This window comes from Zalophus californianus, chromosome 12 (genome assembly GCF_009762305.2).
Source record: "Zalophus californianus isolate mZalCal1 chromosome 12, mZalCal1.pri.v2, whole genome shotgun sequence".
Taxonomy (NCBI): domain Eukaryota; kingdom Metazoa; phylum Chordata; class Mammalia; order Carnivora; family Otariidae; genus Zalophus; species Zalophus californianus.
In genome coordinates this window covers 2,620,370-2,636,088 of record NC_045606.1, presented here as the reverse complement: position 1 = coordinate 2,636,088, position 15,719 = coordinate 2,620,370, and the positions used below count along the sequence as shown (strand labels likewise).

General features: G+C 47.0%; 1 protein-coding gene across 1 annotated transcript in view; it reads right to left on the bottom strand.

The window, feature by feature from the left end:
- The window catches only part of ABCA13 (ATP binding cassette subfamily A member 13), a 366,584-nt gene that overhangs the window by 108,227 nt on the left and 242,638 nt on the right, over positions 1-15,719 (bottom strand). Inside the window, 2 exon segments of the mRNA XM_035723335.1 lie at positions 7,286-7,394; positions 13,488-13,575. Coding sequence (XP_035579228.1) covers positions 7,286-7,394; positions 13,488-13,575 — 197 coding nt within the window.

Genomic DNA, 15,719 nt, shown 5'->3' with positions numbered 1-15,719 from the left:
ATTTCAATGCCCACCCCTTCAGCAGATGATGGAACCGTCGGACAGAAAATCAGCGAAGAAAGAGATGAACTGAACCCCACAACCGACCAACAGAACCTGACATATACAGAGCGGTCCTACCAACGGCAGCTGAAGACACATTTTTAATCACCTGTGGAAACTGCACCAACGCAGACCACCTGTGGACCACCAAACAAACCTCTGTCAAACTTAAAATGATGAAAATACGCAGAATGCATCCTCTGACCACAGTGAATCAAACTAGAAATCACTAAGTTAGAAAGACAACAGGCAAATCTCAAGAACCTAGATTTACACAACACGCTTTGAAATAACGCCTGGGTCAAAGAGGAGATCTCAAGGCAAATTTTCCAGAGTCAGAAGCTGGTTCTTATTTGTATTACTTTCAAAGTATTCGGTTCTTGCTACTTAGAGCTTTGTAAAAAATATTTTTTTTTCTTTATCCTTGAACTTTTGAAAATTCAGCAGGATTGTTCATCGATGACTGCCATTTCCATAATTTTGCCTGAATCATGGCAAACTCTTGTATTGGTCCAGACTTGTTTGTTTGATTCTTGCTGCTACTTTTCTTCCGACATCGTTGCTTATTACCTTAATCACTATTCATCTGCTTTCCTTCTCCACCTAATTCCTCCGCCTCTTCTCCTATAGTCAGTTTTTTATATCACCTTTCTCCTCTGGGTTCTTAGGGGATATTTTGTGCTTGTCCTTTAAATCAAAAATTCTGAGTGGGGGAGACAGCTGTGCAATCAATAACCTGATTCTCTGTATCCAGTGAAAATGTGTATTACCATCTGTGTCTTAGCCAGCTCCTTTTTTACTGAAATATATCTGACATAGAACACCGTGTAAATTTAAGGTGTACAACGTGCAGATTCACTACATTTATATACTGTGATATGACTGCCACGTAGCAGGTACCAGCCAGCTTCCGCTTATCCCATTCTGAACTTCAGCCTGGCCTTTCCTTCTGATCTGTCTTCTGTTTCCCAGAGTTCACACATTTCCTTGTACTGACGTGGGTGTGAACTCACAAGACGTTTCCCGGGGTAAGACCTTCTGGGTGTATGCCGGGGTCCCCCTCTCTGAGGTGCGGGGCAGTTCCTGGACCACGCTGGGTGCCGTGGTTGATGCATCTGTTTGTTGCTGTTCTTCCTCGATCCTTCTCGGTGCTCAGAATCCTCCTTCCCAGACTGTCACCCTCGTGCTCTCAAGCATCTCCAGACCCCTAAAGCAGAGGCTGAAGGTCACTGATGACAGCCGGTTTCTAATCCTCGCTAGCTGTTTCTTCAGAAGCTCTACTAAACAGATCTGACGGGATCCCCTGTTCTCTCGTCTGAACTGGGGATTTATCTTATTTCATCACAAGTCATGCAGGGAAAACCATCATCTGCCACTCCTTGCTCCCGGGCACACTTCATCCCTGCCCCAGCTTCAGACACATCATCATCCCAGCAAGCAACCTGCGCTGACCCACCTCCTTCCTCCCTGGGGCCCCTGATAACCTGGTGAGGTGTAGCCTAAAAAGGATCCAGAAGGAAAGTACCGATGAGGAAGGTGGGGTGGGAAGAAAGAGAAGAGGTTTTTCTGGCTCTAGATGCAGAGCTGCCCTACCCCGCCCCCCAGCAGGGGTCCTGGGTTCCTGGTAAGGGTAGCGGTGGTCAGGGAGGCAGGTGGTCCTAGCACATGAGGGCAGGGAAGAAAGCGAGGGTGAGACTCTATACCCTGATTCCCACATCTCCTTTGTCTCCCTGCCTCAGGTTTGAAAATGTCCATCAGCCATGAAGGTCCCCAGTTTGGACCAGCGCTTCTCAAACCTGGCTGTACATAAGAATCACTTGGGCCATTTAAAACCCCCTGAGGGGTAACTGGGTGACTCAGTGGGTTAAGCGTCCGACTGTTGATTTCAGCTCAGGTCACGATCTCAGGGTTGTGGGATCGAGCCCCGCATCAGGCTCTGCGCTCAGTGGGGAGTCTGCTTGAGATTCTTTCTCTCCCTCTCCCTGTGCCCTTATCCCCCTGCCTCTCTCTCAAATAAATAAATAAATCTTAAGGAAAAAAAAAGTCTATTCAGGTCCGCTGCTCCTTTTTTATTCAGGTTATTTTTCTGATACTGAGTTATAGGAGTTCCCTATATATTTTGGATATTAACTTTATATGTGTTTGATTTGCAAATATCTTCTCCCACTACATAGGTTATCTTTTCATTTCCTTGATTGTTCCCTTGAATTAAGCTAGACCCAGAAGAACAAATACCACAGGATCCCACTTACCCAGGAAATCTAAGAGAGCCACTGTCACAGAAGCAGAGAGTAGAATGGTGGGTACCACGGGTCGGTGGGGAAGAAGAAATGGAGAGAGGTTGGTCAAAGGGTATGAAGTTTCAGTTATACAAGTAATGAGTCTTAGAGATCTAATGTAAGCACATAACCTAGAGTTTAAAGTACTGGACTGTATACTTAAAGATTTGCTGAACGGTAGATCTTAGGTTGCTTTCTTATCACAAAAATAAAGAAAGACAAGGTAGGTAGGTAAGTAGGTAGGTAGACAGACAGACAGACAGATTCCGATAGGGCAGGAGGAAACATTTGGAAGCAAAGCATATGCTTACGGTAATGACTGTGGTGGTAGCTTCACAGGTGTATACTTACCTCCAAACTCATCACGGTGTGCGCATTAAATAACTGGAGCTTTTTGTATGTCCATCACTCAAGCCTCCATAAAGTGGCTTAAAAAAAGAATGCACGAAGTTGAGCAGAAAAAGGTAAAGAAGGATGAGAGAGACCATGTTGACAGAGGCAATGCAGGTGCACAGGTGAACGGGGCTGGCGTGCGGAGGGGACAGACATACGGCAGGAAATGAGGTTGGAATGCTAGGGAACATCGGAGACGGGGATCTAGGGGCAGAGTCGGGGAGACAGCCAGAGGCCCGTGGGGCGGAGCTACGCTGCCCGGGGAGGGGGCTGGACAGAAGCTGAGGAGCTGCAGGGCCAGACCAGGGAGGACCCTGTGGGTTACGGGTGAGGGTTTGTTTCTTATTAGTGATACAGGAAGCCGGAGGGATGTGTGATCTGAGGGACACATTCCATGGGTGACTGTGGACACTTGCGGAGACCTAAGACTTGGGCCAGGGGGCAAGGAGAGCACAGGGGTCCCCCAAGACGCCAGTGCTGGCATCCGGGCAAGACCAGGTGGTGCCCTGGACCAGGTAAGTGTTGGTGCACGTTGGCGAAAATACGCACATTCAGCATTTCAAGTGCAGAGGGGACAAGGTTTGCCGACAACCATGGGATGTGCACGGAAAGGCATAGTTCAGATTTGGGGTTTGGCCTCTCCTGACCCCATCTCCCCTGGAATCCTGAAAAGTATCACGTGGCCCGCAGTGCAAGTAACTCAACTGCTGACCGAGAATACAGGAAGGAATACAGCCTCAGATAGGGCCTCCGCACCGTGTTCCTCTCATCCGCGGATGAGCTCCCACAGCCACACCTGAGTCCCCCAGGCCGCGGGGAGCACTTGTCAACTCCCTGTCCCATCACCCAGGTGTGCTCCAGCCACCTGCACAGTCACGGAGCAGAACACCTGTGCAGCAGGAAGGAATCTACCTGGGAGAATTCGCCATGCAAACCACATCGATTCGTGGTAAGCCAGCGCCGGCCTTCCCCAGGACTTTAGAAAACGACTCCGTTGGAATGGACTCTACTATAAACCTGCTTTATGTTGAGTTCTGTGCTTACGATGAGGGGCTCTGAGGAGCTGCCAACCCACTGGGACACGGCAAGGTGGCCCACCCTAGGCTCTGGAGACTCCTATCGGGGGGCTGGGTCCGGGTCCAGGAAGTTCCTTCATCTCTAAGGCAGGGATGTCCATGTCATGAAGACCCTGTCATGGGACCGCAGTGATTGAGAGCAGGATGTGCTGTGTGGTATGGGATCATTACGTTCAGCTAGTGCTGCCAGGATGTCCCTCAGAGCTTGGTTCTGGGGAGCTGCTGAGGCCCAACAGGGAGCAGGGCACAGGCTCTGCTCTCAGGGGTCCATCCATGCTCTACATCAGGTAGCTTTTCTTTCATTACACCAACGAAGCAGCTAGTTCTAGCTCTGCCCATTCCCCGATGCACAGGAAGCCTCCAAGGGTAGAAGAGAACGCTCCTGTTCAGAGCCCCAATCAAACCTCTGATACTGATGCACAGTCCTTCTCCAGGGGTGGGGGTGCTGGGATTCGTATGTCCCCTATTTCCTGCACAAACCTCCCTTTGCCATGACAACTGCCTAAACAAGGCAAATAAATGAAATTCTGACAGAAACAAAATATCGCTGAAGTTTCCAATCACTGAGAATAAATGTATTTTTCAAGTCAGCGTGACTTTTCAACCAACGAGGAGGAGTCCACCCCTTGCAAGAGACGTTTCTGAGATGAATGTCCTCCGGGGCATCTGATCACCCAGGAAGCCAGGCACACGGGACACAAGTGACTGACACCCACATCGGGTCAGCGTTGTTCCCATGGCCCCAGACAGTGACCCGCGACACAGGGGCTTGACCAAATATAGGACTCAAGATTGTGGCTCACAGCTGGAACCCAATTTAAGGCTTATGTGTTTAACTCAAGGTTGTACGAGTTAAGGTCCATTTTAGCAGTGATACCTCTCCGTTCCTTGGGAAGGGAAATTTTAGTTGTTGTGATCATGGATTTCATCTCCTGGGACACAGGTTCCCGCCCCTGCCTGATTCCTCTTCTCGCCTCCAATCCATCTAGACAGCACGCCCAGTTGAGCCGGGCGCCCCTTAGAACCCTCATGACAGCATCTGACCTCCACTGTACACAAAATCTCTCCTCCTTTAGAGTTTCGCCCCCACACACTTGGTGACTGATGTCACACATTATCCTCTTCCCAGTAACACAGATTTATAGTATTTGATGCTTTTACCTTTATATCTTGTACAAGAGTAAAAAGTGAAGTTACAAACCAAAATATTCCCTTTCATTCTATCATACTCCCCAAACCTCCAATCACTCCTCGTTTGCATACGTGCATGTGCACACACGCATGAACGTGCGCATGCTCGCGCACACACAGACTTTCTCTTCTCGCTCGTTTTCAGCAAGCTTCCATAGAGCAGAGGATAGAGCGTTCAGTCTCCTAAATCCCATAAAATAACCTCTCTCAGCATCTTTACATCCACTCGGATTTCCATCCCTACAACTCCACTGGACCAGCTCTCTGGAGGCGACCAACCTAAGCCCTGCATTCTCCCACTTCCTAAGGATCCACGTAGAACCGCTCACTGATGGCCTTGACCGCCATCTTTATTAAGGGTAAGGTTGAAAGTTTTGTTCACACTCCTACTGAACTTGTCCTTCTCATTTTCTGAATCCTACAGCACATTTTCATCTGACGTGTGACTCAAACCAGGCATCTCTACACCTGTACACGTCACTTTACCCCTTCTCTGAACATGTGTTTCTCCTGACTTAGTTCTCAGAATCTCATCAGTACCGACCAGGATCGTCATTTGTTCTTAAGAGCTCAGATTTCTAATCTATACCCTTTAAACTCTTTCTCTACATTTTTTTACTTGTCAGGTTCTTTAAATTCTCTCCTTTCCCCATAAGTAACACCTCAACCTTTTCTCCCATCTGTCTGAACGTTGTAATTTCCTTTTTTTTCCTCCAGAGTCATGCTAGTCTTAGATGGGTTACCTCCCAACTGTAAGCAACACACTTCCAATAGATCACTTGATTGCAACCAGCCCTCTACATGGCTTCCAGATTATTTGTCTAATACGTCACTTTGATCATGGCATCCTCGTTCTCAAATATAAAGGCTGTCTATTAAGGAAAGTGCATAGTCCTCACTCTGTTAGATGAGGTCAAGCAGAATCTGGCCTGAGACAACCACGGCTGTCTCTCTACACTCACCTTTACGACAAGGTCAAACTGGACTCCCACCACTGACCTTGAAAGGACACTATGTTTCTCTTGCACTGTTAATACCTACAGTAGCTTTCGATCAAACTTTCGCCCATCCTCCAAGATCCATTGTTTGTGAACACGGCTCCAGGAAGCAGTTCTACTCATGCCCATCAGAACTGAGCTCTCAGTTTGCTGGAGTAGTAAAGCAGCCACATCATTGCCCCACTACCTAACCTGCTCAGAGCCACAGCCAGTGGGTGATTTCTCTTAACCTTGGTTTTCTAATCAGTGAAGTAGGTTATTAACTGGCCGCCTCACAAAACCGCTGTGAAAATGAAATGACATGGATGTTAAATATCTACTAGAGACCCTCATACATTCCAGACACTTAATAAATACGGCTCTGCTGTCTGTCATCTGAGGGATCTCTGCGTTTTTTTCTACTTTTCTTAGGCATGCATATTTTCACTTTTGTATATTACCTACTATTGTTCCAACATAATTAAAGTGTCACAAAACAATTGAATCTTGTTTTATTAAAAACTTGGTGCATAAAGGAAAACAAATATGGAAGTAAAAGATAAAGCTGGAGTAAAATGAGAACGTATGGGGGTAATCACTGCGTTTACTCTCACATGGCCTGACGCTTCAATAAGTCTATCTTGTGAATAAATTATGATGGATATGACCTGGTGCTTATACAATTGATTTCTTTCTTACCTTTTTAAGAAACTGAAAGAATTTGACAAATTATATTTATACCACCCAAGGGAAGCAAATAACATCCACTTAAATCAATTAATTTCACTCTGGATTCCAGAAATGAATTTGTGTCAATTTTTCAAAGTAAGTCTTTTTCAAATAAATACCAAATAATGTCATTATTTCAAAATACGAAAGCACAGGGGGTAAGTCCTCAATCAGCTTAGATAACTGATGAGTTGAGGTCCCAGCACGGAACAACAGATTATGATGTTCACCTTCCCTACAACATGGGTGATTTCTACCGTCTACAGGAGTATTCCATATAATAATGTTCTAAAAAAGAGAAATTATTCTTGGTTCCATAAGATATTAAAGTCACGAAGAGGGAACTCTCAGTCATCTTTAATCCCCTTCACTGTGCAGATTTGGTCATAACTGCAAGAAGCTAAGAACAGTTAATGACCCCAAACAGAGGCAAATAGGGCCCTACCACTTTGCATGTATTTATATACAAACAGACTGCCCTATAAAAACCTTCTCACCATGCTTCACGTTCATAGGCTTGATCTTTTCTGCTTCTTTCACCTTTAAGAACATTGTCTTTTGAGGGCAACGAATGATGATGCATGAAAAACAACATTACCGTATTTTCTCCAGTCCTGGTCAGGGGGTAAGTGTCTCCACAGTATAAGGTTGTTCAAATGATTTAAGTACGAAGGTAGGGAATGAAAGCCCTTCTGATTGTACCACACCTAAAAAAAGAAAGATAACATAATGGCTCTCATGAAATTGGTTCCTAAGCCTTCGATGGCTATTCCTGGGCACAAAGGACACGTGTCCGTTAGGTTCCACGGCACCTGAACGTCGGACCCGGTGCCGTGTTCCCGCATGGCTGGCAGAGGGCAGTGAATTTCAGTCTGCTAATTTTATATTTATCCCAAGCATATAATTTCCAGCTAAAAATAGATGAATTTTCCCCAGAACAAATGTGAATGTTGCTCTATAATTATATTCTCACAGCGAAAAAGGAACCTAAACCCACCATTTTTTTTTCTTTCTCGGTTGGTAAGCTAATAAAATTTGACCTGTAAGTTAAAAGCAGAGAAAATGATCAGAAAAAAAATGATTACTTTCAAATTAATAACAGAATGCAGAACATTATTTCTCAATATAAATTGGACTGAACATCTGCTGAGCATGGAGAATAAAGTAGCACACTTGTCAGACAGGCAGAAGATGGAAGAGAGAACAGGAGACAGACAATGTTATTAAAGCCACGATAATAAGGAGCAGGAAAAAGTACTAATTGAACCTCAGGATCTATATTTCAAGGTATCAATATTTTAATGAACTTTTGTAAAGATTTTTTTTATTATTTATTTATTTGAGAGAGACAGAATGAGAGATAGAGAGCACATGAGAGGGAAGAGGGTCAGAGGGAGAAGCAGACTCCCTGCCGAGCAGGGAGCCCGATGTGGGACTCGATCCCGGGACTCCAGGATCATGACCTGAGCCGAAGGCAGTCGCTTCACCAACTGAGCCACCCAGGCACCCGTGAACTTTTTTTTTTTCCCCCGAGAAATCTTATGATTCAACTGGCAACTTCTGGTCTTAATTCCATCGACTGGACAGCTCGTTTCTCTAGACAGTGCTGTCTTTTGTGACAGACAACCGTTCTCTGCAGAAGCAGAGCTGTTGCCACAAAGTCGGCGCTTGGAGGAACCAATCCGGGTCCTCACAGTTTGCAAAGTTAGGACCACACCTCAAGTCCCTCGCTTGCAACTACATTTCTTTGCCACATCATCCCACTACGATCCATTGTCCTCCAACCAGGGCCCTGGGAGGCAGCTGTTGTGCCCATGGGAACAGCTAAGTAATAAACTATTGCTCATGTAGTTTCAAAAACACAACTCGTCTACCAGACAAGGTTCCCCAAGTCTTTCTCAGGTAGCTCACTTCCTTCAGCAATTCAGAAAACAGACCCCTTATCTCTTCCATACCAGCTACCACTACTCACCCTTCAAATAGTTTCTTCAAAATAGTTTAAGGTCACAGAGAAATTTTTTTGCCAATCATTTTTTTTTTTAACTCCAAAGAGGAAGGAATCACGCCTGGGTGCTATTCACCACAGGACCCAGGACATCCTGGGGTCTTCTAGGGTGAGTGTGAGCAGATCTAAGGATTGTGTAACAAATTATTTTTCTATTTTTTATTTTTTTGTTTTTAGTAAGCTCTACGCCTAATGTGGGGCTTGAACTCACGACCTCGAGCTCAAGCGTCGCACGCTCCACCACCTGAGCCAGCCAGGCGCCCCCTGGGTAACAAATTTTTAACACACAAATGTGTATTCGCAAATTCACAGATGTGTGTAATTCAGACATTTCATTCTGAAAAGTACGGGAAGGCACAGTTTCTGTGATGGGGAGGTTCGCACTGACCCACGGGCTCGCATCCCAGAGCAGGGGTACCTCCTGCGTCCAACAATGACTCATTCAACACAGACCCGTCCTGCCACCCCTGGGCTCTCACACACAGGTAACGGCCATTTTTCTGGAAATGACAGGAAGCTGGGATCCTGCTGAAGTCAAGGGGCAGGTGGATATAGTAGGAAAAACCCCGCTGGTGGACCCCGGAACTCCCGGGATCACTGTCTGTGACCTTCCTCTGCCCCACGCCGTGGCTCCCTGACCTGCTTCACCGGAGGGAAAGAGGAGAGTCTATGATGGTCTTTTCCCTAGGTCAAGGGTTTTCTATTTTCATTTTGTTTCATTTGTTTGTTTTAATTTATTTTAAAAGCAGAGTGGAGCTTTTTTTCAACTTATGAATGACATGGAACACGGGTATGGAGACCCAAGTGTCACGGCTGCAGTCGGGTGGCGGGGTGGCCTGGAGCCCATTCACGCCCCGCCCCACTCTCTGGGGGCTCTGCAACACCTGGGTTCGATTGCATTTACAGCCCCGCTTCCTCACCTTCCCTGTATCCACACCTCCACATCCTCTGTGTGGCTCTTATGCCTCCCCCTCTGACTGTGGGCTCAGGCATGCGGCTCGCTCTGGCCAACAGAATGTGGCCCAGGATGGGTTTGAAATGGGCTCGCCCATGCCTGCAGCCCCTCTGTGCCTCTGCTGAACAGGGTCCGCCATCATCATGCCAGGGAGGCCACAGCCAGCCCACCACACATGACCATGACTGGCCAGGTCCGCACCGCCGAGCCTTGAGCAGGAGGATCCCTGGACTCAGGAGCTGATAAAGGTTTCTGTGGCAGCCACGGAGATCCACAGCAGGTCTTACACAGCAGTGTTGCAGCGGCGGGTGACTGATATACACATTGGTACCATGCTCATGGGAACGGCGTTACCGTCACAAACATGGAAAATATATGGCATTGGTTTTAAGACAAGCACATGGGTGACAAACAGACACTTAGAGAAATCTGGAAATTACAGGAGAAAAACTTTAGATCTGCAAGGGGGGAAATGGCAAGAAAATTGCTATCCATAACAGAAGAGATACAGTCCAAAACATCTGGTAAAATGGTCACCTGTGGTAACTTCAAAGATAGATGATGTGCCCACCACACTCCTTAGCTGGAATTTGCAGATCTGGAGACAAAATGTCAAGAAATAGCCCCAGAATAGAGACCGAGTCAGGGGTATGGCAGCCAGAAATTCCGTGAATAATGCTGCAAGGGTGGTGGAGCTAAGTGACCCTCTCAGGGGGACAGAAGATCATCTGGGAACCTACGGGGGGATGCCTCGTTGTACCCTGACATTCCCAAAACACCAGGGCGTCCATTTAGAGGGAGCAGTGTGTCTCAACAAGAACCATGTGCAGCCATGGACCTGGAGCGGATAAACAGCCCCCAGGGCTTCCCAGGGAGCGAGGTCAGGGGGGTTCTGCCAAGCAGACAAGACAAACAAAAGGGCTCTGAGCCCAGCTCTCTATAGGCAGGACGCAGCCTGTTGCTCGAAAGGCGTATTTCCAAATGTCCCCTCCACAGGTGGCCATCAAATATGATGAAGAAGCAAGTGACAGAGAGCAGTCAGTGGCCACGGAGAAGGTGGGGTGAGACCACACGCCCCAAGAGCAGGAGCAGCACCGGGTGAAGGAGCCTCTGCAAGGGGAGGGACGCCTGGAGCGCTTGCTGAGCACCAGCCCCAGGGACCTGTGAGCTCAGTGAATGTTCCTCGTGGATGCCATTGATGGCTCATGATTGTCTGCCATACAGAATCACCTTGACAGGGAATGATTAATTCACAGGGGGGAAATACTCTCGAATATTTGAACTTGAACGTACAACTGAACCTTCGTTTCAGTTCTATCAACTGGCCCTTCCTTGGGAGGAATTTTAAATTCTTTAGGTAAGCAATACACACTTTAGGATGATCTGAAAATTAACATCTGAGACTTAGCAGAGTCCAAAGGAAGAGCTTTTCTTTCCTTCTTTCTTTTCTTTTTTTTTCTTCTCCCTTCTTTCTTCCTTCCTTCCTTTTCTTTTTTTTCTTCTCTGAAGAATGATTTTCTATAACATGAGGCTATGTTCTGGAAATAAGATGTGGGATTTCCTTCCCTGCCAGCCCGTAAGTCAGGACACAGTAAAATCTGGTAACTGATGGAGGAAGTTAATCTGCTTTCAAGAACACATTATAATACCTCAAAACAGACCTTTCCTGTCAGGAATCATGAGTAACAGCGTCTCAGAAAAGCAACTAAGTAGCTTCAAGGGGAAAAAAAAAAATCACTCCATGGATATTCAAATGTCTCAAATTCTACTGAGCATCATAGAATGTATGCCAAACCCCAGGAAGGGAACTGTATCTGGCTTCTTATCTGAAGTGCATACATTCTAGAAGGCATTTTGATTAAACAAGCTAAACGCTCCAGATGGAACGAAATAACTCACGAAGGTCCCAGCGACAGACATTCTACAACATAATACATTCATTCATCCTAGGTCTATTTCTATGCAAATTTCCCATTTTCTCTACAAAAAAGCTATGAAAATCGGACAGCATCTTATGAATGTACCCTAAAGGCCAAAGCCACAGCCAGTGGTTAATTCCCGAAAAGCGAATGCAGTGATCTGACATGACGTCAGCCACCAAGAGCACCTAAGGACCTGCAGACAGCAGACGCCCTTCACAGCTGCTGCAGCACCCTGATTCCCTAGCTCCCTATAAAGGGGCTCGTTCCCCAGACACCCTGATAACACGTGCATGCCTGTGCCTGGCAAAGGACAGTAGAAACCACAGAAGTGGGGTGCCTGGGTGGCTCAGTCAGTTAAACGTCTGCCTTCGGCTCAGGTCATGATCCTGGGGTCCCGGGATCAAGCCCGACGTCGTAGGGCTCCTTGCTCAGCGGGAAGTCTGCCTCTCCCTCTGCCTCTGCCCCTCCCCCTCTCCCCCTGCTTGTGTGCGCTCTCTCTGTCAAATAAATAAATTCTTTAAAAAAAAAGGAGCAGGTATCAGGGAAACACATAAATCATGTGTGCCCTCATCACCGAAGCATAGACCCGGGGAAGCCCGGACTGCAGGACCCCACACGTCTGCACACAAAGACACAACCACCTGCTACGAAGAACGTTTTGGACTGGTATAGATTAAAAAGGTAAAATATTCTCAGAGGAAATTCCTTCTACCACTTTGGCATACTCTAATACTGGCCGTATCAGATGTTCAAGAAGCCAGCGAAGGTATTTTAGGTGATGTTTCTCCCGAGCTATGAATCTTGACATTTTCCTCGGGAGCTATAAATCTTCTCCTGTGTGCTGCCCACAGAGGAAGAGAGATTTGAAGAAACCTCAGCTAAAGAAGGGATTTCTGACCAGCTGTACACAGTGACGGAAATTCTTCATCAGCGATCACCTAGTGAAATACGACGGTTAAAGCTTTCTTCGGGGATTATACTGTGAAGCATGAATGTGAAAATGTTCCTCAGGGATTACACTGTGAAATACTTGTGAAGATCCTTGATTCCACCAAGGGGAGCCCCAGCAGGCACACGCCCTTACCCTGGTCCACGAACATCCCACCACCACGTGGGCAGGCTGCCTTCCTGGGCTCACAAAGCTTGACCTTATTGCGTCCGTTATATAACAGGTTTGTGAGCAGACTCAACACCACCACAATCTACTCTTTCCAGATTTCTCTCTCAGTCGGGACCAACACCAGACTAGTTCACCCATCACTGGGAATGACAGCTTTGAATCTCTGGTCTTTCCCCATCTGAAGACCGTGTTGACTTCTTTCCTCGGAGAAGCTTCTGCTATGATTCACCACCTCCGAGTTCCCGCTGGTGTTTCCTCTGATCCACTCTTCATTCCCACGCAGTGGAAGCGCCCTCCCATGTGTCCTCCGTGATGCCACGGGAAATGTTTCTAATTCACTGGGAGAGTCCCAGCAGGGCCTAAAAACCCAGACCCCTGCTAGTAGTCCTGAGTGAATCCCTCTTCTCTGTGCCGGCTGCGGGTCCAACCAGCCTTCTGGAAGAAGGGGAGTTTTCAGGGCATGTACGGAAGAGTTCCTGAGCCACCAGGGAAGCTGGCCTATGTTTTCAGTTATTCTGACAAAGCGTGTTTTTAAAGACAGATGATCTTTTCATTTGCTTTAGCTCCATTAGGTGAATTCTGGTCTTCACAAAAAGCAGTAAATCTACCTGCTACGTTGCTCTACAATCTAAAGGAAAGCAATTCCTTTTCTCTTTTGTACAGCTGTTTTTATTTCATAGTAACAAACACTGGGGTCCGATTCGCTTCCTCTCATGCCCAGGAATATATCTGCATGCCAAGTTTCCCTAGATGCTCCCAGGAAAGAAACACAGGAAGGAAAAAGAGGGAAACTATTACCTTCACCAGAGTGTCTGGTTGCGATGTATTTGGATTTGCCTCTTGAACTTGATCGGGGATCTGCACTCCAAAAGACCATCCTCCAAGCCTGACAACAGGAACAGGTGTTAGTGCTTTGTTTTTTATTTTGTTTACTTTTTATAAAGATTTTTTTATTTATTTGACAGAGAGCACGAGCAGGGGGAGCAGCAGAGGGAGAGGGAGAAGCAGACTCCCCGCTGAGCAGGGAGCCCAACGTGGGGCTTGATCCCAGCACCCTGAGACCATGACACGAGCTGAAGGCAGACGCTTCACCGACTGAGCCACCCGGGTGCGCCCAGGTGTTAGTGCTTTAACCAGCGAGCCAGGACTTCCAAGCAGAGGGCACTTTGTCACCACTAACTAGTTATGATGGCCTGAGAACAGCAGTCCCCTGATCATCCACCGTCAGTGACATGACCCCACAGGTTCTCAGGGCACAGAAGGGCACGGCGGGGCTCCTGGGTCGGGCATCCATGGAGGACTTGCATATTCAGCAGGTGCAGCTAAGGCTTGTCGTACTAGAAAGTGTCCTTCCAGGACTGATATTTTGTTAGGAAATGCACATCATGTCCAGGACTTGGATGTGATCACCAGCATGCTAACTATTTTATTTATTTATTTTTAAAGATTTTATTTATTTATTTGACAGAGAGAGACATAGCGAGAGAAGGAACACAAGCAGGGGGAGCGGCAGAGGGAGAAGCAGGCTTCCTGCGGAGCAGGAAGCCCGATGTGAGGCTCGATCCCAGGACCCTGGGATCACGGCCTGAGCGGAAGGCAGATGCTTAACGACTGAGTCACCCAGGCGCCCCGCATGCTAACTATTTTAATTAATGGTCACTCCTCCTGCAGATTGACTATTCCAACTTACATAATCTGCCACTCTTTCTTTTTTCCTTCTTTAAATTTTTTTATTGTTATGTTAATAACCATACATTACATCATTAGTTTTTGATGCCGTGTTCCCATAATCCACCACTCTTTCAAGCTACCCCGTTTTGCACTGTTTTGCTTCCCTACTCTGGTTTCTTTCATCTCCAATGCAAATATCACCCCGTTCAGGAAGGTGTCCCAGAGGACTTCAGTTGGGGCCGATTTCCTCCTCTTTTGGGTTCTCACAACACCCGACATCTCCAACCATTGATTCAACTGTCATCACCCTGGTTTTAACAGTCTGTCTGCTAGTTTATCGATCATGCAGCTCTGTGAGTTTCCCTGGGTGGGGACGACTTTTTACCTCCACATCCCATGGGCTGTGTAGTATCTGGAACCTATGAAGCTTCCAAAACTATCGGGCATTAGAAATGAAGGCTCATCTTTAACTTCGGTTCTCACTCTCTGGATAGAGTAAGACTGAAGAACAGCCTTCCTTCGACAGCGTCGCTACCCTAAGCAGAAACTGACACAAAGGAGTAAGGATACATTCCCACTGGACTCAATGCATTCATTCATTCATTCATTCACTCAAGGATGAATTCATTTAAGAGACATTGAATTTTATATGCCAGATATTATTCTAAGCCCTAGGCATACAAGCCCCCACCTTTGAGAAACAGAGATTCTGGGACATGTAGAAAAATATAAGAGGTGATCTTGGGGTGTCTGGATGGCTCAGTCAGTTGAGCTTCTGACTCTTGATTTCTGCTCAGGTCTTGATCTCAGGGTCATTGGATGAAGCCCTGAGTCGGGCTCTGTGCTCAGCAGGGAGTCTGCTCGGGATTCTCTCTCCCTCTCCCTTTCTCTCTCAAATAAACAAATCTTAAAAAAAAAAAAAAAAAGATGTAAGAGGTGAGCAACAGGAGTGTCAGGTGAAGCACAGCGGGGTCGGGAGGTGTCCAGGGAGGAGACAGCCGAGGGAACATCAAAGGTAAAGAAGAGGCAGGTCAAGGCGGGGGGTATCCCGGGCACTGCAGACGGACGGAACTAGGGATGTTTCTGTATTAAAGCAACAGGATGTGTTTGAGGACCCAGGCAATCTGATGGGGTGGCAAACGTGTTCTCAATCTAAAGCGATGAGCAGCACTCACCCCACACTCCTCGTCTAGATTTGCCCCCTTAGGCTCAAGGAAATTCAGCACCAAACAAAAGCCTTCCCAGAAAACGTCCAGGCTAGGCAGACGCACCCACATTCATGTATCGGATGCTGCAGGGTAGAGGGAAATCTCAAGGGACACTGCTATTTCATTTATGCTGGGAAGTTAGCTGCCCTTA